Source organism: Botryllus schlosseri, chromosome 6 (assembly GCF_051294905.1).
Source record: "Botryllus schlosseri isolate E-star chromosome 6, Bs_hap1, whole genome shotgun sequence".
Classification (NCBI taxonomy): Eukaryota; Metazoa; Chordata; class Ascidiacea; order Stolidobranchia; family Styelidae; genus Botryllus; species Botryllus schlosseri.
Genome location: NC_137241.1, coordinates 10,245,202 through 10,268,472, shown reverse-complemented (window position 1 = coordinate 10,268,472; position 23,271 = coordinate 10,245,202). Strand labels below are relative to the sequence as shown.

The window sequence follows — 23,271 nt, the reverse complement described above, 5'->3', positions numbered from 1 at the left end:
ATGCTAAATTTCATCACACATCTAATGATGGAACACCTTTAAAACTAACGCAGTCGAATACCGACTTTTACGCATATCTGTTTTGCGTGAACATAGCATATACCTATACATAGTCAATTTTAATAGCAGAATTACCGTGTTAAACATTGAATTCCCACCTTGAAAGTTGGTACGCGGTTATAGAAGATTATAACAATGCACCATACCAAATCCCATCACACATTTCATGATGGAACAACTTTAAAACTAACGCGGCTCTACATCGACTTTTTGCGTTCATCTGTTTTGTGGGAGCGTATAGCACGTAGCCTACCCATACATAGTCAACTTTAATAACGGAATTACCATGCTTAACATTGAATCCCAACTCGAAACTTGATACGTAGTTATAGGACATTATGGCAATTCACCATGCTAAATTTCATCACACATCTAATGATGGAACACCTTTGAAACTATCGCAGTCGAATACCAAATTTTACGCATATCTGTTTTTCGTGAACATAGCATATACCCATACATAGTCAATTTTAATAACAGAATTAGCATGCTAAACATTAAATTCTCACCTTGAACGTTGATACGCGGTTATAGGACATAATAACAATGCACCATACCAAATTTCGTCAGACATTTCATGATGTAACACCTTTAAATCCAACGCAGTTCTATACAGACTTTTGGCTAAATCTGTTTTCCCGTAGCGTAGCACGTACCTATACATAGTCAACTTTAATAACGGATTTAGCATGTTAATAATCGACTTTGTTTAAATAAAATACGGAATATAAACTAATCGAAAAATTCGGTAACCAATTTCGCGTAGGCTATGCATGCATACAAATGAGGAAAGTTACATCAACGCGTGTTAAAGTAGCTGTATCGAGTTATCGAATGATTTTTCCTTACATCAAAACAACTAGAATGTATAACTAAATTGAAAAACGTATCTAAATGAGCTCCAGGGCATTGTGATTATGCTGCATACCAAATTTCGTCACACATTTCATGATGGAACAACTTTAAAACTAACGCAGTTCTATAGCAACTTTTGCCGAAATCTGTTTTCGGTAGCGTGTACATATACATAGTCAGATTTAATAACAGAATTATCATGCTAATATGTGACTCCTCACCTTGAAACTTGGTACGTAGTTGTAGGACATTGTGATTATGCGGCATACCAAATTTCTTCACGCATTTCATAATGGAACAACTTTAAAACTAACGCGGTTCTACATCGACTTTTTGCGTACATCTGTTTTGCGTGGGGGCGTATAGCACGTACCTATACATAGTCAACTTTAACGACGGAATTACCATGCTTAACATTGAATCCCAACTCGAAACTTGATACGTAGTTGTAGGACATTATGGCAATGCACCATGCTAAATTTCATCACACATCTAATAATGGAACACCTTTAAAACTAACGCAGTCGAATACCGACTTTTACGCATATCTGTTTTGCGTGAACATAGCATATACCTATACATAGTCAATTTTAATAGCAGAATTACCGTGTTAAACATTGAATTCCCACCTTGAAAGTTGGTACGCGGTTATAGGAGATTATAACAATGCACCATACCAAATCCCATCACACATTTCATGATGGAACAACTTTAAAACTAACGCGGCTCTACATCGACTTTTTGCGTACATCTGTTTTGCGGGAGCGTATAGCACGTAGCCTACCCATACATAACCAAATTTAATAACGGAATTACCATGCTTAACATTGAATCCCAACTCGAAACTTGATACGTAGTTATAGGACATTATGGCAATTCACCATGCTAAATTTCATCACACATCTAATGATGGAACACCTTTGAAACTATCGCAATCGAATACCAACTTTTACGCATATCTGTTTTTCGTGAACATAGCATATACCCATACATAGTCAATTTTAATAACAGAATTAGCATGCTAAACATTAAATTCTCACCTTGAACGTTGATACGCGGTTGTAGGACATAATAACAATGCACCATACCAAATTTCGTCAGACATTTCATGATGTAACACCTTTAAAACCAACGCAGTTCTATACAGACTTTTGGCTAAATCTGTTTTTCCGTAGCGTAGCACGTACCTATACATAGTCAACTTTAATAACGGATTTAGCATGTTAATAATCGACTCCCCACCTTGAAACTCGGTACGAAGTTGTAAGACATTATGACAATGCACCATGTCAAATTTTGTTACGCATTTCTTGATTGAACAACTTTAAAACTAACGAAGTTCCATACCGACTTTTGCGAGTGCGTAGCACGTACCTATATGCATACTCAACTTTCATAACGGAATTACCGAGCTAAACATTGAATGCGCAACTTGAAGATTGGTTCACAGGTGTAGGGCAGTATGACAATGGAACACATCAAATTTCATCACACATTTCATGATGGAACACCTTTAAAACTAACGCAGTTCTATACCAACCTCGCGTGAATCTGTTTGCGGGAGCGTAGCACGTACCTATGCGTGATCAACTTTAGTGATGGAATTACATATGTAATTAAGTTTCAACACTTTTACAATGATTCGTCTTGCTTCCTATAACATCCCACTCGAGAAAATGCGTCGTAGGATATAGATGAAACTAGCACCACTCATCAAGACCGCTGAAAACAGTACATTTCAACATTTAGTAGCAGTAAATTTCTAGTAAAGTACAAGACGTGATGATTTCCGAGTGAGCTAAAAAGTAAGTATTGCAGGTATAGTTTACCTGAAAACCGAATACTCTGAAATAGAAGTAGATGCAGTGTAAATAGTTAATCACTTGATTAAGTTTAGTGCAAGCAGATAAAACCTATACTTGAGTAGTACAAAATGCACGAGTACTTCGCTATCGCCTCCCTCCACGTAATAAGTGTCTACGGTTTAAGACTGCTTTTACCGATACTCGTCCGTTTCAGTTTTAGATAGAATTCGGAAACCAAATAATTTCATAAACATAAGCTAATTTAATGAATTTACTCGAATGTACTATGCTGCGCTGATAAGATTAATTATAATATACTTATCATGTTACAGCGATTTTTCTAGCGTAGAAAATCTTTAAAATGTAGTAAGCAGGCCAAATGAAGATATTCGTTGAGCTGAATAAACATAAAAATACTCTAGACTACTTTATCGGTACTTTACAGTTACAGTTTTAGATAAAATTTGTCCCTTTCACCTATAATTACAACTCCTCGCTATCTAAACATGTTTAGAATATATTATTTGCGATGATACGAACCCGTGAAGTACTCAAGTTGCTTTTCGTAGGATATAGATGAAACTGACAACACTCACCAAGACCAGTGATCCACTGAAAAAAGTACATTGTAGCAGTAAAGTCCTACTAAAGTACAAGAAGTAATGATTTCCCAGTTAGTTAAAAAGTAAGTATTGAGGTATAGTTTGGTCGAAAAAGCGAAAAACTCTGAAATAGAAGTAGATGCAGTGTAAATAGGTAATCACTTCATTAAGTATAGCGCAAGCAGGCCAAACCTATACTTAAGTACTGCAAAGGTACAAGTACTTCGCTATGTTCTCCCTCCACGTAAAAAGTGACTAGGTTTTAGAGTACTTTATCGGTACTCGACAGTTTCAGTGTTAGATAAAATTTGGTAAGACTTTAAATTTTAAAGTAGTTTGAGCTTACGCTTGTATCACCTTGACAAGTAACATTATCAGACATGAAAATGATACTATCACCGAATATAGAAGTTAACACGCGTCAATGTGCTTCGGAATGCACGAGAAATTGCTTACTAAGAGAAGTATATTGTTGTATACACAATAGTGGAGAGAATATTTAAAATGTAGTAAGCAGGCCGATGGGTATTCGTTTAGTTGTATAGGCATAAAAAACATTCCCACGCGCTCTTAAACAAAACACTTCCTAACCCTACCACCTAATACTAAGACGCGCGCGGGAATGTTTTTTATGCCTATACAACTAAACGAATACCCATCGGCCTGCTTACTACATTTTAAATATTCTCTCCACTATTGTGTATACAACAATATACTTCTCTTAGTAAGCAATTTCTCGTGCATTCCGAAGCACATTGACGCGTGTTAACTTCTATATTCGGTGATAGTATCATTTTCATGTCTGATAATGTTACTTGTCAAGGTGATACAAGCGTAAGCTCAAACTACTTTAAAATTTAAAGTCTTACCAAATTTTATCTAACACTGAAACTGTCGAGTACCGATAAAGTACTCTAAAACCTAGTCACTTTTTACGTGGAGGGAGAACATAGCGAAGTACTTGTACATTTGCAGTACTTAAGTATAGGTTTGGCCTGCTTGCGCTATACTTAATGAAGTGATTACCTATTTACACTGCATCTACTTCTATTTCAGAGTTTTTCGCTTTTTCGACCAAACTATACCTCAATACTTACTTTTTAACTAACTGGGAAATCATTACTTCTTGTACTTTAGTAGGACTTTACTGCTACAATGTACTTTTTTCAGTGGATCACTGGTCTTGGTGAGTGTTGTCAGTTTCATCTATATCCTACGAAAAGCAACTTGAGTACTTCACGGGTTCGTATCATCGCAAATAATATATTCTAAACATGTTTAGATAGCGAGGAGTTGTAATTATAGGTGAAAGGGACAAATTTTATCTAAAACTGTAACTGTAAAGTACCGATAAAGTAGTCTAGAGTATTTTTATGTTTATTCAGCTCAACGAATATCTTCATTTGGCCTGCTTACTACATTTTAAAGATTTTCTACGCTAGAAAAATCGCTGTAACATGATAAGTATATTATAATTAATCTTATCAGCGCAGCATAGTACATTCGAGTAAATTCATTAAATTAGCTTATGTTTATGAAATTATTTGGTTTCCGAATTCTATCTAAAACTGAAACGGACGAGTATCGGTAAAAGCAGTCTTAAACCGTAGACACTTATTACGTGGAGGGAGGCGATAGCGAAGTACTCGTGCATTTTGTACTACTCAAGTATAGGTTTTATCTGCTTGCACTAAACTTAATCAAGTGATTAACTATTTACACTGCATCTACTTCTATTTCAGAGTATTCGGTTTTCAGGTAAACTATACCTGCAATACTTACTTTTTAGCTCACTCGGAAATCATCACGTCTTGTACTTTACTAGAAATTTACTGCTACTAAATGTTGAAATGTACTGTTTTCAGCGGTCTTGATGAGTGGTGCTAGTTTCATCTATATCCTACGACGCATTTTCTCGAGTGGGATGTTATAGGAAGCAAGACGAATCATTGTAAAAGTGTTGAAACTTAATTACATATGTAATTCCATCACTAAAGTTGATCACGCATAGGTACGTGCTACGCTCCCGCAAACAGATTCACGCGAGGTTGGTATAGAACTGCGTTAGTTTTAAAGGTGTTCCATCATGAAATGTGTGATGAAATTTGATGTGTTCCATTGTCATACTGCCCTACACCTGTGAACCAATCTTCAAGTTGCGCATTCAATGTTTAGCTCGGTAATTCCGTTATGAAAGTTGAGTATGCATATAGGTACGTGCTACGCACTCGCAAAAGTCGGTATGGAACTTCGTTAGTTTTAAAGTTGTTCAATCAAGAAATGCGTAACAAAATTTGACATGGTGCATTGTCATAATGTCTTACAACTTCGTACCGAGTTTCAAGGTGGGGAGTCGATTATTAACATGCTAAATCCGTTATTAAAGTTGACTATGTATAGGTACGTGCTACGCTACGGAAAAACAGATTTAGCCAAAAGTCTGTATAGAACTGCGTTGGTTTTAAAGGTGTTACATCATGAAATGTCTGACGAAATTTGGTATGGTGCATTGTTATTATGTCCTACAACCGCGTATCAACGTTCAAGGTGAGAATTTAATGTTTAGCATGCTAATTCTGTTATTAAAATTGACTATGTATGGGTATATGCTATGTTCACGAAAAACAGATATGCGTAAAAGTTGGTATTCGATTGCGATAGTTTCAAAGGTGTTCCATCATTAGATGTGTGATGAAATTTAGCATGGTGAATTGCCATAATGTCCTATAACTACGTATCAAGTTTCGAGTTGGGATTCAATGTTAAGCATGGTAATTCCGTTATTAAATTTGGTTATGTATGGGTAGGCTACGTGCTATACGCTCCCGCAAAACAGATGTACGCAAAAAGTCGATGTAGAGCCGCGTTAGTTTTAAAGTTGTTCCATCATGAAATGTGTGATGGGATTTGGTATGGTGCATTGTTATAATCTCCTATAACCGCGTACCAACTTTCAAGGTGGGAATTCAATGTTTAACACGGTAATTCTGCTATTAAAATTGACTATGTATAGGTATATGCTATGTTCACGCAAAACAGATATGCGTAAAAGTCGGTATTCGACTGCGTTAGTTTTAAAGGTGTTCCATTATTAGATGTGTGATGAAATTTAGCATGGTGCATTGCCATAATGTCCTACAACTACGTATCAAGTTTCGAGTTGGGATTCAATGTTAAGCATGGTAATTCCGTCGTTAAAGTTGACTATGTATAGGTACGTGCTATACGCCCCCACGCAAAACAGATGTACGCAAAAAGTCGATGTAGAACCGCGTTAGTTTTAAAGTTGTTCCATTATGAAATGCGTGAAGAAATTTGGTATGCTGCATAATCACAATGTCCTACAACTACGTACCAAGTTTCAAGGTGAGGAGTCACATATTAGCATGATAATTCTGTTATTAAATCTGACTATGTATATGTACACGCTACCGAAAACAGATTTCGGCAAAAGTTGCTATAGAACTGCGTTAGTTTTAAAGTTGTTCCATCATGAAATGTGTGACGAAATTTGGTATGCAGCATAATCACAATGCCCTGGAGCTCATTTAGATACGTTTTTCAATTTAGTTATACATTCTAGTTGTTTTGATGTAAGGAAAAATCATTCGATAACTCGATACAGCTACTTTAACACGCGTTGATGTAACTTTCCTCATTTGTATGCATGCATAGCCTACGCGAAATTGGTTACCGAATTTTTCGATTAGTTTATATTCCGTATTTTATTTAAACAAAGTCGATTATTAACATGCTAAATCCGTTATTAAAGTTGACTATGTATAGGTACGTGCTACGCTACGGGAAAACAGATTTAGCCAAAAGTCTGTATAGAACTGCGTTGGATTTAAAGGTGTTACATCATGAAATGTCTGACGAAATTTGGTATGGTGCATTGTTATTATGTCCTATAACCGCGTATCAACGTTCAAGGTGAGAATTTAATGTTTAGCATGCTAATTCTGTTATTAAAATTGACTATGTATGGGTATATGCTATGTTCACGAAAAACAGATATGCGTAAAATTTGGTATTCGACTGCGATAGTTTCAAAGGTGTTCCATCATTAGATGTGTGATGAAATTTAGCATGGTGAATTGCCATAATGTCCTATAACTACGTATCAAGTTTCGAGTTGGGATTCAATGTTAAGCATGGTAATTCCGTTATTAAAGTTGACTATGTATGGGTAGGCTACGTGCTATACGCTCCCACAAAACAGATGAACGCAAAAAGTCGATGTAGAGCCGCGTTAGTTTTAAAGTTGTTCCATCATGAAATGTGTGATGGGATTTGGTATGGTGCATTGTTATAATCTTCTATAACCGCGTACCAACTTTCAAGGTGGGAATTCAATGTTTAACACGGTAATTCTGCTATTAAAATTGACTATGTATAGGTATATGCTATGTTCACGCAAAACAGATATGCGTAAAAGTCGGTATTCGACTGCGTTAGTTTTAAAGGTGTTCCATCATTAGATGTGTGATGAAATTTAGCATGGTGCATTGCCATAATGTTCTACAACTACGTATCAAGTTTCGAGTTGGGATTCAATGTTAAGCATGGTAATTCCGTTGTTAAAGCTGACTATGTATAGGTACGTGCTATACGCCCCCACGCAAAACAGATGTACGCAAAAAGTCGATGTAGAACCGCGTTAGTTTTAAAGTTGTTCCATTATGAAATGCGTGAGGAAATTTGGTATGCTGCATAATCACAATTCCTACAACTACGTACCAAGTTTCAAGGTGAGGAGTCACATATTAGCATGAGCCGTCGAGTTCGTACATGATAAAATTCCTGGTCAAGGAATATGCTTCGGATATAATTTCATCCTTTTCTTCAGTGATCGAAGGTGCTGATACTCGTGATAATTCCATGGTTTGAGGAGAATAGCGAGTCAAAGCTTATTTCGAGATCTAAGCTACTTTGAAAATGAGGATCCTAGGATTTGCTTAATTTTCATCTATATCGTACAATGCGTTTTCGCGTTCCAGAATGACTTATGTCAATGAAAAATAGCAAAAATGGTCTCTCAAGCATTGATCATGGTTTTGTTTTTAAAAGATGCCGCGATGTCGGTATAATATTTTCTAAAACTCAAACTTGGACGAAACCATGAATGTGTAGGACTTATGATTAACATATATTGTGCGCAGACAACTTTGTTACAAGAACTATGATATTCCTGTACTTGCACGAATTACAAATGCGGTATTGTAAATTAGTATATAGCCTACTACACAAAATCCAGAGTCTAAAAGTTTTTATTACAGTTGAGAAAAAAGTACTCGATACGCTATATTTGAATCTAAAAATGTTAATCCCCGTAAAACGTACTGGGTGTGGGGTTCGAACCCACGTGAACACCTGCTCATTGAAACTTAAGTCCAACGCCTTAACCGCTCGCTCAACCCAGTTCCATTGCATCGATATCTGAGAAACCTTTTAAATTAGGGTAGAAGTAACTATCCCCATAAAACGTACTGGGTGTGGGGTTCGAAGCCTAGACAAATAAGAGGATCGTGATTGAAAATAGATGGAGAATCACTGGATTGAACTTTACTAAATACTCCGCAATGTAAAATTAGTATACACCATACAAAATCCGGATTGTTTAAGTCTTTAGTGTAGCGGAATAGTGTAGTTTTCTAACTACTTTACAAATTCATACGGTTTTTCTTGGTGCGTTCCAGGATAAATGCAATTTTTCACGCTTTTTTATTTTTATTTTTTCATTAAAATTGGAGCTACTGTATATTATTTATCGCCTATATTTAAATTCGGTGTGCTAATGCGTTGAGGTTGAAGCTAAAACATCCTATTTCATGCGGCCAAGAAGTCTAGCACCGCGTAGCCGAATTTAGCATACCGAAAAATATCTACTTTACAAAATTTTCATTTCTTTATGTCCATTAGAGTCGCACCATCTATTTATTTCACGGATAACAAATTACTCCTGCTTTTATCAGAGGATATATTTTCCTAGGGTTTGCCTACTAACAGTACTTAGTTTAGATTAATGAAAAATATGGTGATTGAAAATAGATCACTGGATTATAGTTTACAGAATACTCCACAATTCTATGTGACGTCCTTGCATGCCAACAACCGTCGAACTATTCGCCACCTCATAAACACTTGAGTAGACCTACATTTGATGCGTGTGGGGAACACCTAGGTAAATTTTCATATGCGTTTAGTTTCCAGCTCTGAAAGCAAGCTTGGTCTATGATCAATAGCAACTATTTCAACAAATATTACATACCTATTGACAGATAGCTAAGGCACCATGTCGACCAAAAATTATACCTTTTGCCGTCCATACTTTTATAACCCTTGAAGGGGTAAAATTTGCAATACACCAACTTGCAATTGTGAGTCTGTAATGATGGTATTTACTACTATCCACGAGCCTCGCACAAATCGAACAGTTATTACAAAAGTATGATGATTGTTTAGCGAAAGAAAGCATAAAGTCAATTTGACGTCATTTTTCCGGCCTGTCGCAGGCTCAGACTGGCTGATATACTGTATATGTCTGCCACTACACAAGCTTCCAAACCAGGCCTTTGGTTACGTAATAATTAGAGTGCGAAAATATCAATTCACGACGGCTTGGGAGAGCTACGATTAGTATGGTGGGTCGTAAGTTAAACAAGTTTTTACAATTGCGTCGCAACAACAAAAGTTACACTACCCTTGAATTTCTAATTAGGTTTATTTGAAGTATTCCAGGTCATAAAAATTAACAATTATTATTCACGATTTTCATTCGCACTCATCCGGGATTTTCATTCGCACCATTCGCACCACCTTCGTCATTCGCACTCATCCGGGATTTTCATTCGCACCGTTCGCACCATCTTCGTCATTCGCACTGCATTTATTTTCATTCGCACGAGTGCGAACCGTCACACAGGTTGAAAAGCACTGGTCTATTCGAATAATTCGATGTATAATTGAACTTTCCTCTGCATGATCATTAGGGCTTCTATTTTTTGTTGCAGGGCAACTTTGTCGTAGCCGAATGCGGTATTATCTAGCAACAAGGTTTAAATGACTCGCCTCCGGCGTTTATTGACCGTATCACCCGTATTCTCGTCATGCAAAAATTATGCATGTATTAGTATGAAGCTCAGATGCAGCAAAGTGTGTGAGACTGCCTTTAAAATGGTGCGAAGCAGCGACTCTAATTTCCCGGCTTATAGCAAACAACGACGCTGAAATTTTACTTCAGACGCACCAAAGTGTGTGAGACCGCCTGTAAAAATGAACAGGGCGTGATAGGATCGATGTCTCCGCCAGGCAATCCCTTGCAACTGTACCGACATTCTCTGGGTTCACATCATCACCAACCGCAACAGTTACAAGTGACGACACCACACCCTACCCATGCATGAACTCTACCTCTGCTATGACGGGAATGAACGGAAGCTACAATTTGCACAGCATGCCGCCAACTCAATCATCGTTCCATAAACAAAGGGCACTTCGACAGTGATCGCTACATCAAACAAAACGGTCAGATCGAACGCAAGAACTCGGATCGCAGCGTCGGATGCCATCAAAGCGGACTACCTCGAAACATCAACCGATCTGGAGGATTTCAGCACGCGAATCGACGCAATAACGTTCAACGATATCATTGATATGCTCTTTTTTCGAAATAAATGAACTGATAGACTATGCAATGCTATTTCAATGAGACTGAGTAAAGTGTTAGGAGACATGAAAAGCGCTGAATCGTATGAAATGCGGTGACTACAGGCTTCAAACCTAAAACCTAGATCAATATAGTTGGCTGATTCCTCTGTGATGACGTTATGAAATCTAGTTCAACGTTTAGTGTATTACAGGGGAATTCATATTCTCAAAAACAGCTCAGTACGCATAATCATGATATTGTGGATGGATGATGTGGCACTATAGGCGTGGCGCTTGATGATGTGGCGCAGATGATGTGGCAATGGCCGTCATATAGGTGCGGCAATGGGCGGATGATGTGGCAATAGGTGTGCTATAGGTGCGGCAATGGGCGGATGATGTGGCAATGTAGGCGTGGCAATTAAGGCGACGTGGCCTTCTGGGATTGGCGGGCAACAAAGCCAGCTAATCCTACTACTGCTATACACGGTAGGCCTACTTGCTAGACAACTATCTCCTCGTAAAGCATGGTCTTTTGGAGCGCCCGAAGTCGTTTTGCAGGCGTCTCGGTCTTGGCAGTGGTGGGCCATTGCACGTCAAGGCAATATGCCCATTCGTACCAGCAAATTCTTCATCCATGGAATGATATTACCATGCCGAAGCCGTATCAACTAGTGAGTAATAGTGATAGTGGGCACATAGAATAGCTCACTTTGAAAAACAACAACATTATGTTTCAACTGAAATCAATTTTAGCGTTTCAACATGATTTACTATGCGTTTTTCTGAATTTTTTTCAAATCAGGTCGCGGGCCGCAAAATAGGACCTCGCGGACCGCGTGTTGGAGACCCCTGCCTTACGGCCTTAGTACACAGTCGCCACCTGTAATATTTAGACTATATTTACATCGCTGTTCTATGCGTTCTGCTTTATAACTAGGTAATTTAGACATGCTAAACTGTTCTCCATACTTCGGTAGCAACAGAAAACTTTGTGAATTACAATATAAGCTAAACCAGTGGTTCTCAAACTAGGGGGGGGGGGCTTCCCCCCTTGAACGGCGTGAAAGCATCTGAAGGGGGCGCAAAGCTTCGGTAAACTTAAATTTTTTCCGGGCTTGGCGCGATTCACCTCCATTTCTGGTTATTGCTCTGTGTATAGTCCGAATTTCATATTGGACAATTCTCCCATCAACAGTCATAACCTTCCATACCATCAAACTATCTGTAAGGATTGCTAACATTCTGGTTTCATCGTGTGATATGACGATCAGGGGGCACGATATATTTCACTGTCATAAAGGGGGGCGTTAAGAGAACCAGTAAGCTAAACTAAATCTTACTATATCAAAATGAATGAACAGCAAATAAACTCTTTTGAAACCTGTGCTGAATCATTTACTACACCACGGTCAGAGTTTTATTTTTAAATCTCTGACCAGTACCGAGGCTTGCTGCAACAATTGCAAAAAGAAATTCAAGTTTCCAACCAAGACTTCAACAAACTTGATCACGCATTTGTTGAAATGTTATCCCAATCTTACCTCCAATCTTGACCGAATTAACTGGGGCCCGAAATTTTCGCACCCCGATGTTCATCAAATGCGATCTAACATTTTCCGAGCAAGTGAAAATGTAAAGGCGCACCAGAATGTTGTAATTCCTAGTTTTCAGGAAGTTCTTTCCTTTTGCATTTATTTTAATTTTACATATCTTATCGGTATCGTCATTATCGCTGACGCCTTACACATTAGATTTCATTATCCTCACTCAGCTCTGAGTAGCCGAATCGTTTGTTACATTTCATTGACTGTCCTGTAGCCTATTCGCTGTTAGTCGCTGAAACTTTTGGTTGTTAACAGCAATCGCTTGAAACATTTTTCCTTGTTTGTAGTTCTCAGTATTCATGATTAGGAATAGTTCGAATACCTTCGAGTATTTTTTTTTAATTAAAGGGTATTCCACGTATCATGAAAGAAACATGAATAACTTGAGATTGTTGCTAATTACGTCGATATACGGTTGTCAAAGAACATGAAGCAATTACATGTTCAACAGTAATTGTAATTCATTTAATTACATGTTTAACAGTACTTGTAATTATATTGTAATTCGATATTTTTTAGCAGTGAGTAATTGTAATTGAACTGAATTATTGTAATTGATCCAAGTCTGGCGAGGAGGAGCCTAGATAAACCTCCAAAACTTAGGTATAGGACTTCTGAAGTCGACCTCGGTCGGACTTGGACCCGCAACACATTGGTATTGCAACCGCGTATCATACCACTGCACGAAGCGAATAATTCCAGTACTAAAAAAATCGATTTTTTTTTACCCGACTCGAACGGTTACAAATAACATCCGATTAATATTTATGAATTCAAATCGTTTCTTTCAGCCATAGTCTGTACTTTACTTACTTCAACTCCATCACGAGGTCGCTCTACGACGATCGGCTGTCCCCAAGCCACTATACCTCGGGTATGACCTTGATCTCCACTACGCCAATCAAATCCTGGATTTTCTCGTGAACTCCAGTCGCGTAACCATTCGCCGTCTCTTTTCTTCCACTAAAATTTACATAAAAAATTTCATGACCATTTTGATTATATAGAATATGTGATAACTGGGCTGATATTCAAAGATTTTATATGATAAAGTACCACAACATAAGAGTTCCATATCATATTATTCCGATTGGATATGGTGGATGCTATTTCCATAGGGTACATTGCATAGAAACAAATTGCGTGTGAAAACGCAGCTGGAGGATTGTAGTAAGTGATTCAATTTCAATAATAACGACAAAGGTGGCTGTCCATCGTTTTTCAGTTCATAAATTAATCCTCAGTCGTTGTCTTTGTTGTAACTATAGGGCAAGTTTTTGCAATTTTGTGCAACTTTTTAACAGGTTCCGGCATCTCACTATATTAGCGGTTCTCAACCGGGGGTCCGCGAAGCAATTTCAGGGGGTCTGCGAGACCTCTAAATTTTTAAAATGGTTGATAACGTAATTTTAATTTTATTTTTTAATTTGAGAAAGCATGAGGCAGTTTCGCACCACAACTGCTAAAACCTCATGACTCATATATCATCATAGTAATCGTCTGACATGACCTATCGTAGTATGGAAATTCATTTTCATTGCCAATTTTCCAATAACCTGCTGATACAAACTTATTGCTGTTTAGAGAAGTTTTGTTGATGTTTGTGGAGAAAAATAAAAATATGGAGATATACATTTTAATAATATATTCATTGCAGAATTTATTAAAACCCGAAGCTTAAAAATGTATTAAAGTTCTGTAACGTCAATCAGGGTGACTTCATAATGTCTGCGAAACCTTCTCGATTTGAAATTGTCAGTCTCATCAAATTAGTGAACAGTCGTTTGAAATAAAAATCTCCGAAGTATTTCCCTAATTTGTCCCAATGCACCGATTGAAACCTCGCCACATAATCCATTTTGTCCTGTGATATACATAACCACTATTTGAGCAGCTTCTCGGAGGTACAGAACTTCAACATACAATTGAATAGTATATTCATATTGAAATGAGCCCGAATATTTTCGGCAGACACTCGTCATAAATCGGACAATGCTCTTAAAGCTCGGCTATCAGATTTGGCGCAATCTTATTTCGGATGCCCTATCGACAATAAGGCTGATTTTTTGATGAACAAGGGGTGTTTCGTTGCTATCAAAGCATTACGGCCCAACCCTGAAATTCATATCACCAATTATGTTGGTATGCAGCCTTGTCTTGTTAATGTTCAATTGTTCATGGTCGAAAATGTTTGCTCGTATATAGCCTATATATATGTAAACCCGAACAGTCGTTTCATGACAGTCTTTCTCAGGTTGGAAAACTTGGATTCATTCTTTGGCGCATAAAATTTGTCTATACTTTTAGATTAGGATTTCACTTTGACGGTAGAAAGTCTCTGCGGGCCGAATCCGGCCCGCGGTCCGTATGTTGCCCGTCCCTGCGCTAGATGCTGGGCGTGATATGTTCATAAAATATCTAATTCTTCATTTTGTTGCCATAAATGTTGCGATCACGCCAAAAGTACCGTCGGAAGCGTTGTGCGTTGCTATTGCGTTAGCCTCCATCTATCTTTGCGAAAATGACTTTCGGCACTCCTCGTTCATATCAAAACGAAGACGCGGATTTTCAAAACACGACCACGTACTTCAAGAAATACAGCAGCAAAATTAGCTTTGAAATAATAAAAGTCTACCAATTTCTACATAAATAGTATGAGGTTATTTTCAAAAAAATCATTATTTTGCTGTTTATCACAAGCCTACTGTTCATATTTGCACAAGACAGATGAAGGTTGCTACATAATAGAGCTAAAATTGAAATAAAACTTGAGGGGGGTCCGCGAGGGTCCGTGATGGTCAAAAATGGTCCGCGAAGCCAAAAAGGTTGAGAACCACTGCACTATATGCTAAGAAGCTATGAAGTATGCTATGCTTTAAGTTGCTTGGAGGAATCTTATATTGTAACTTTTCTATATTTTTTCATGCAAATTTTTGCAGCTTTTCCGATTTTTCATGCAACATTTTGCAATTTTTTATTTATTTTTACTTCAAATAATTTTTTACTGGAAATATTAGGCACTATTTGTAAATATTTCTTTCAGAACTACATTCAATGCAGTAAAGAATTTATTAACTCGAAGACTTTTCGTATGCCCCATATCAAGAATCAAGGACACAATAACAAGCATGTAGAAAGATATTCAAACGAAAATCAAATTGGCAAACTTTGACGTAAAAATTCTATGATAAAAATGAACGCTAGGTGAAGTTAGCTGAACATAAGTATATAGTATGTAAATTGTCGTTTAAATTTGAGGTCCATTCTGATTTGACGTACATTCAGGCTATACCGCCAAAAATTATATTTTCACTGGGTCAATTTTTCCAGGCAACGATTTTGTTGAAGTCGCCAATATTGAGTTTTGCTACAGTGGCTTGGATATGGATCGATTCAAGTATCTCATATACCCTAGTAATTTCAAGGAACTTGTCTATAATTGCAACTTTTTAGTGCAAATTTTGCGAAAAATACCTGCAACCTTTGTGAAAAATAAGTGCAATATTCCACGGATTTGACTGCAACAAAAACTTGTCCTAGTTATAACCACTGCATGAATTAACTTGGTCTTACTAACATTACATTATAATGATGTCACAATATGGGTATTTGTTTGGATTCAATATCTTTCTGCGTTATAATCACTTTAACACGTGATGAAGGAGTGGCGCTTCGAAAGCTCGTATTATAAATATAATTATTACTTTGTAAGTGGACGTTAAATAAGGTTCGAAAGCAACCAAGAAAGTTTCATTATCATTAAATTGCTACTAGGTTTGCATTTAAAACAAATGGTTGTTTAAAGCACTTTGTTAAAAACATTTTTATATGGTGCTTCAAACAAAGGACTTTCAAGTTGTATAAATTATGCCATAATTGTGTGAATACTTTCAAAAAACATGTTGTATGAGCCTATGGACTACGATTACCACCCGATATAGCCAGTGAAGTGCGGTCCAATGAGGCAGGTGAGGCACACAACATCATCAATTAACACACAACACCATCAATTTTCATAATTAATATTCAAAAATACAGCGCGAAAGGACAGTTGCGGCACAGTTGAGGCACGGGCGGGTCGTGCCTCACCTGCGACAATGCAATTCATCATAAATAGCTCGGAATTCATAACAACTGGTATCAATCAAATGCTATCGTCACACGTCCGAAAATCCAAATATTAACAGTGTCAGGCCATCAGAACCCCCTCAAAATCGCCAAGGAAGGTGACATTCGGCTTCATTACAAACAATGCCATCGCAGAAAAACAATGGCCAGGTGAGGCACAAACGAATTTGCTTCATGCACTATTCGCTAACAATTGGACAATCGCAGCACAGTGAAACGCGCTATCGATTTCGGAATACAACAGTCTTGACCAGTGATTCCCAAGTGCGGCCCCGAAGGCCGCATGCAACCCCCAGATAGCCTTCTTGCGGCCCCCAAAATATATTAAGAAATCGATTTATGACAAAAAATAAAATTTATATTTATAAAATACTCTTGCCTGGCTTGGCCTCTGTAGTTTTTAATAATAGAATTGCAGGAAAGTTGTCATAGACTGCTAACGTTACGTCACTGCTGTTTCAATGCAATGTGCCCTAACTTTCCAGATGAACGAGCAGTAGCTATAGATATAAATACGTATTGATAACTTTCAAAACGGGAGGAATATCTTGAAAAAATTGTAGATTTTTCCCATAGTTCGTGGTCGCTTGACTAAAAAAGAAAACGAGGCTCAACTCCCAGAAAATACGGTTTTTCTTTCACATTAACACGTGGTTTACTGAAAATAAGGTCAACTTTCCGGTCCAGCTCCCGAAATAGCCGCCGTAGCGTTCCTACAGTGCTGACTTAATGTATACCAGTCGAATTTGGCCATATATGTAACCAAAATCCTCAAAAAAGAAGACAAAATCTCAAAAAAGAAGACATTTGGGCGTCCTCCGAGGACAAATCATCTTAATAAGGACAAATCATCTTAAAAGAGGACGTATGGTAACCCTATGATAACTACATGTGCAACACGTGACTCACGGTTGAATACGCCGAGATGCATACTGCTTAGCCGGCTAAAAGCAGCATAATTGGTAGTCCTATAGTCAGGACCGTAACTGCCGCACCCCAAACCCCCAATTGAGAGGGGTCGAGCTCGAAGGGGGCCCAAAATTATTTTGTGAATTAGCATAAAATATAGAGTATTTTTTAAAAATTTGTGCAACTCTTTCAAAAATTTTTCGCGTTTTGCGCGATTTTAATTCTCCACATACCTTGATTATTGGGTACTCTTCCCCAAGAAAAAAATACATAAGATTTATAGAAATGGGCATATCAGCGTTGGCAATGTAACACGTGACTCCAAGAAGTGTGTCAGAACGATCGGCAGCGAAAAAGCCTTGGCCGTAAAGGACTGCTGTTATGCTGACCACAAACTTCGTTATATATACAAAATACATATAGGTTTATTTGTCAATATAGGCGCCTAAATGACTGGCGCCGAATGTTCTTGTCTTGGCAATCTGAACCTCACAAGACAAATACAATCCCGCAGGAAAGAAAATTCTATGCCAGTGCAGAAATACCAGTCTGAAATCATGTGATCTTTCAGTTTAGTAGGTTTGGGCAATTCTACATTTTTTGATATAGCAGACAGGATGTCACGAAATAACATCATGTAAAAAAGTCATACCTAGGGTCCGGCCGCCCGAAGATGTTTAATTTTACGGGGTTATTATCGAAATATTCGCGCGTCGCGCTGTCTCATTAAACAGTACAACTTTAATTTCGTGGCAAAAGCAAACAACGTGATGCGGGGTCAGTTTATAACCCTATGGGAGCCCGGGGTCCTGACGAAGTACTGTTACGTTGCTGCCAACGAGTGTACCCCCGGAGATGTTTAATTACTATTGAAGGGGCCTATACCTTTTCGAACACACCTCACTCAGCTCTACGGGTAAATCAGATTACGTGAACAGAGAGAGGACAAAAATTGATAGCAATACATGCAATTCCCGATCATATTGAACGATTCATGAAACTTAAGTCATGAAACTAAAGTCATGAAACTAAATAAATTACTCGCGCTTCGCGCGTTTAGGCGAGAAAAGCTGATTCACTCGACGGACACCCAATGCAGCAGATAAGTAGCGGTAAACAGTGTACAGTTTTAAAATCTCGCCAGGGCAATAAAACTACTCCGAAATAGCCATGATGACTTTTGGGTCCGTTTCATAGTCGTAGTATTCGTGCGGCCCCGACCGTACTCTGAAATTCTAAATTTGGCCCTCACACCGAAAAAGTTTGGGAACCACTGGTCTTGACTGTCTTGTAGGAATCATATAGTAGTGACGGCCAATACGTAATGCGGAGGAAATAGCCTACATTCCCTTACTTCTGTTGTTATTTATTTTCCGTTAAATTGTGGTATGTGATAGCTACTTGCATATGCTTCATTGTCGTTGCTTTATGCTTCGAATAATTTATATCGGTACTTGAAGAGATACTAATTATTATCCGTCTAAACTTGCCCATTTAGCACAATAGCGACCAATCCTACATGTATTGTATAACGTGGAATTGCAACGGCTATCAGTGTGCAAAGAAAATGCTCTGTATATACCCGCTGCTGGTGTTATTAACATTTGGGATCTCTTTGTATCAGGTAGGCTACTTTACGTCCGTGTGTGCTTGTTTGTGTGTGGGGGTGCGGGGGGGTGGGGGTCCGTGCCTCACCAGCCATGAACCTCACCGCACGTCACTGGATATAGCCAAGGTATACGATACGGGGTGATTGCAACTTTCGAAATAGTAGGCCCAACAGCTATAGTTCGTAGATATACATCATTGGTACAGAGTGGACTCTGATGATGATGATGATGAGAAACGACCGTAGAAATGCTGCAAGACGATCTAGTTCTGGTTAAAGAGATTTTTTGTCCGTATATGTCAGGGCTTGGAAGCCTATTTAATCAAAGGAGATATGTTACCCTATATTTTTCATTTATGAATATGAATTCACTATCACGCCACAATTAAATATGCGTGCCGTCATGACTTAGAAAAAAGTACATAAAAAAACCCAATAAAAACATGCCAAAAACGAGAACATTTTCAAGAACCTGAAAAAGGAGGACAAATCTTTCTAAAGGAGGACGTATTGTAACCAATGTTCCCTCTAAGCTGCGCACGTGCGCAAAAGCGCAGTGCTGAAACGGTCTCTGCGCACAGAAAATCTACGCTGCGCACAAAAAATCCGAAATGATGTTTTTTTTAGTCGTTGCGTACTGTTGTCCAATGGACCACGTGGGCGCGCAGACTTGTGGAAATTAAGATGAAACATTGCCAGGGCCAAATAGTGTTATCACTGAAGTCTGAAACCGAGGTACAACTGCGGCCCGCAAAGGTAAATATTGCGCTCCGTGCAGAAAAGAGAATTTACAATCACGTGCGCCTCACGAAAGATATTTTATTAGTATGGTCTCTTACGCGTGAGCGATACTGATATCATTTCAATAGCGCATTATTTTCTGGGAATGGCGAAATAAAATGGTTTACCAAAGTTATAAATAATAATAACAATGGGCTAGCTCGTAGTTAATCTGCGAGAAACTAACGAATAGCCTTCTCCGCGTGGCTTGAACATTGCGTAAGATTTACTCAGGACCGTAACTGTCGCACCTCAAACCCCCTAATTAGAGGGGCCGAGCTCGAAGGGGGCCCAAAATTATTTCGAGAATTAACATAAATCATGGTGTATTTTTTGGAATCTTTCAGGAATTTTTTTTGCGCTACGCGCGATTTATTATTGTCAGATATCTTGTTTATTGGGTACTCTTTCCCAACAAAAAAATACGCATGATTTATAGAAATGGGCAGTTGGGCGTCGACCATTACCGCACCATGACGCGCCAAGACATATGAAGTTGAAGGCTATGTAACATGCGACTCCAAGAAAACGCCAGAACGATCAGCAGCGAGAAAACCAAAGGCGAAAAAGACTGCCCCTGTGCTGACCGGAAACTTCGATATATATACATATATGTGTATTTGTTCAATGTTCATGTTCATAGGCACCTAAATGGATGACGCCGAATATTCCTGTCCTGGCGATCCGAGTCCCACAAATGCCATATCGAGGGAACATTATTATCCAGTAAATAAAAACCAATTTGAAATCGTGTACGTCTTTCACTTTAGTACGTTTTGACGATTTCAATATCTTCTAACATAGCAGATGGGGGGTCACGAAATAGCATCATGTAACGAAGTCATTATATCAACGGGTATGCCCGAAGATGATTTAATATTATTCAGAGGATCCATCTATTCCAACACACCTCACTGGATCGGCTCTACCGGTAAATCTGAATATGTGAGCAGGGAGAGGATAAAAATTGATAGCAATACATATGCAATTCCCAATCATATTGACCGATGCAATCATGAATATAGAATTTTTTCGCGCTTGGCGCGTTTAGGGACGCAACCACTAAACGTACACCCAATGTAGATGCCGGAATACCGGGAAAAGTGTACAAACCGTGGGGGGTCTGGGGGGCGAAGCCCCCCAGTTGTTAGTTTTATCACCATTTTGGAGGGTGGTTGCGCACTCTTGTCCGAGGGCCTGCGCAGTGAGTTAGCGTGTTTGCGCAGACTCTTGAAAAATTAGAGGGAACATTGATTGTAACCATATTATATGCGGGTTATCGTGCCAACAGAAACAGTCAAATTTTAGATTCGTCATCAAAATGTCTCAGTGATCAGAATTTGTATCGCGACCATAGGGGTCAAGAACCACTGCAATAAATGGATCGAAACACCTAGTACACCAGTGGGACCAGATAGGACAGTGGTATAATCTGCGGCTGCAACACTAATGGATTGCGGGTTCGAGTCCCACCGAGGTCAACTTCAGAATTCCTATCCATAAGTGTTGGCGATTTATCTAGCCTCCTCATCGACAACTCATCCGCGTAAGCGGTGTCTTACAACAAGCCTAGAAGTGGGACGTGCTGTAAGTCGGCAGTTACAGAATAAACTTGGATAATATCGGCCTGGTGTGAATGACCATAGTAGTCGACAAACACCATGAATACCACAAAACAAACAAACCTATTACAGCAGGTCATTGTTTGGTAGATCGAATATATCTCTTACCCCTTTAATCCTAAAATAATGCAGGAACAGGTTTAAAAGAAAAGACTTTCCCAATCGCATCGCTCCAGCAATAGAAATTATTGCTATTTGTTTGTTCTTCAATGCTTCCGATTCAAAAAGCTTTTTAAGGTTGTCTCTTCTGAACATCAGTTTTCCGTCCACGTCTTCTAATAATGGAATAGGACCTTCGCTGCCCATGTTTTGCAGTGACATATTTATCTTCTGCTCGATAAAGACCTGTCAAATTATGACATTTTAAGAATAGCCTATCCTCATATTATAATGTCACACATAACCAGGGGTGGGCAACCTACGACCGTAGAAGGGAATTCGTGCGGCCGTCGACACGTAATTAAATTAGTATGTATTGGCGGTAGGTTTCTGGCTTAAATCAGGCTGATTTAAACCGTGCAGACTCCTTCGGGGTACGGAGCACCACATCATGGGGTACGAGATGCATTGTGGAATTAGGCCTCTATGCTGTGGAATATTTTCTTGACCAATTTATTCAACTGGAAAATGGTCTTCGCTCTACGCAAGATTTTACGTGTATGGGCTTTCTACTTTTAATATAGGTACAATCAGAAATTGTGTTGAAAATATCCAGGTGCTACGAGAAATCTTATTCAAAGCACGAGGGGCACGATCGCTAAGGTTAAGAAACAATGCTATTACTATATTCAAGTTGTTATTGATATGTTCCAATATTAATCGAAGGCCAAATCTGACGATGATTTAATTTGACTTTGGCAATGACATATTAACAATAGCCTACTTATCACGACTCTATCATAACCCGGATTAGGCTACACCGCTTAAATGTTCTGCTATCAGATCAATCTTCCGTATAGATTTAAAAATATTCTACATAAAATTGTGGCACGTCAAACGTCCACTCGCTAAAATATTACAACCCGACAGTTTGACGATGTAATGATCAATGTTTCCTCTAATTTTGACGCATCTGCGCAGAGTCACCAACTCACTGCACATACCCTTGGACAACAGTGCGTAACGACTAAAGAGAAAGATCATCACTTCGGATTTCTTTGTGCGCAACTTGAATTTTCTGTGCGCAGAGACCTTGTCAGCACTGCGCATTTGCGCACGTGCGCAGCTTAGAGGGAACATTGGTCATGATGCATCATCTCACATGCTGTCTATAACTGATTATTTTAACAAATATTGCCCGACATAAAAACAATTTTATTCGAATATTTGAAAAAATGATTTTTTCCGTGTCAAACGTGAATAATACAATAGTAAATTACATTTTCATGATGTTTGTGGAATGCCTGTCTTCAAGCTCCCATCAAACAAGGCCTACTTGGAAATTCTGCGTTGAATATCCCTACTATTGGTGGTGCGGCCAGTGGCGTCATCAAAACTAAGAAATTGGCCCCCGAGCACATTCAAGTTTGAGACCTCTGACTACGTCATAACTTCCAATTGGTCAACGGCAACTTTACGGCCATTTTTGGCCGGCTTGCCGAGCGGTAAATTCGATAAAACAGATATCAATGAAAAGCCTCTGCT

General features: G+C 38.6%; 1 protein-coding gene across 1 annotated transcript in view; it reads right to left on the bottom strand.

The window, feature by feature from the left end:
- The window catches only part of LOC145440247 (atlastin-1-like), a 95,703-nt gene extending 73,725 nt beyond the window's left edge, over positions 1–21,978 (bottom strand). The window contains exons 1-2 of the mRNA XM_080317823.1: positions 21,736–21,978; positions 13,393–13,542 (exon numbers count right to left, since the gene is read on the bottom strand). Coding sequence (XP_080173949.1) covers positions 13,393–13,542; positions 21,736–21,948 — 363 coding nt within the window. The 5' untranslated portion in view covers positions 21,949–21,978. The remainder of the gene's footprint in view (positions 1–13,392; positions 13,543–21,735) is intronic.
- Between the last annotated feature and the right edge of the window lie 1,293 nt (positions 21,979–23,271).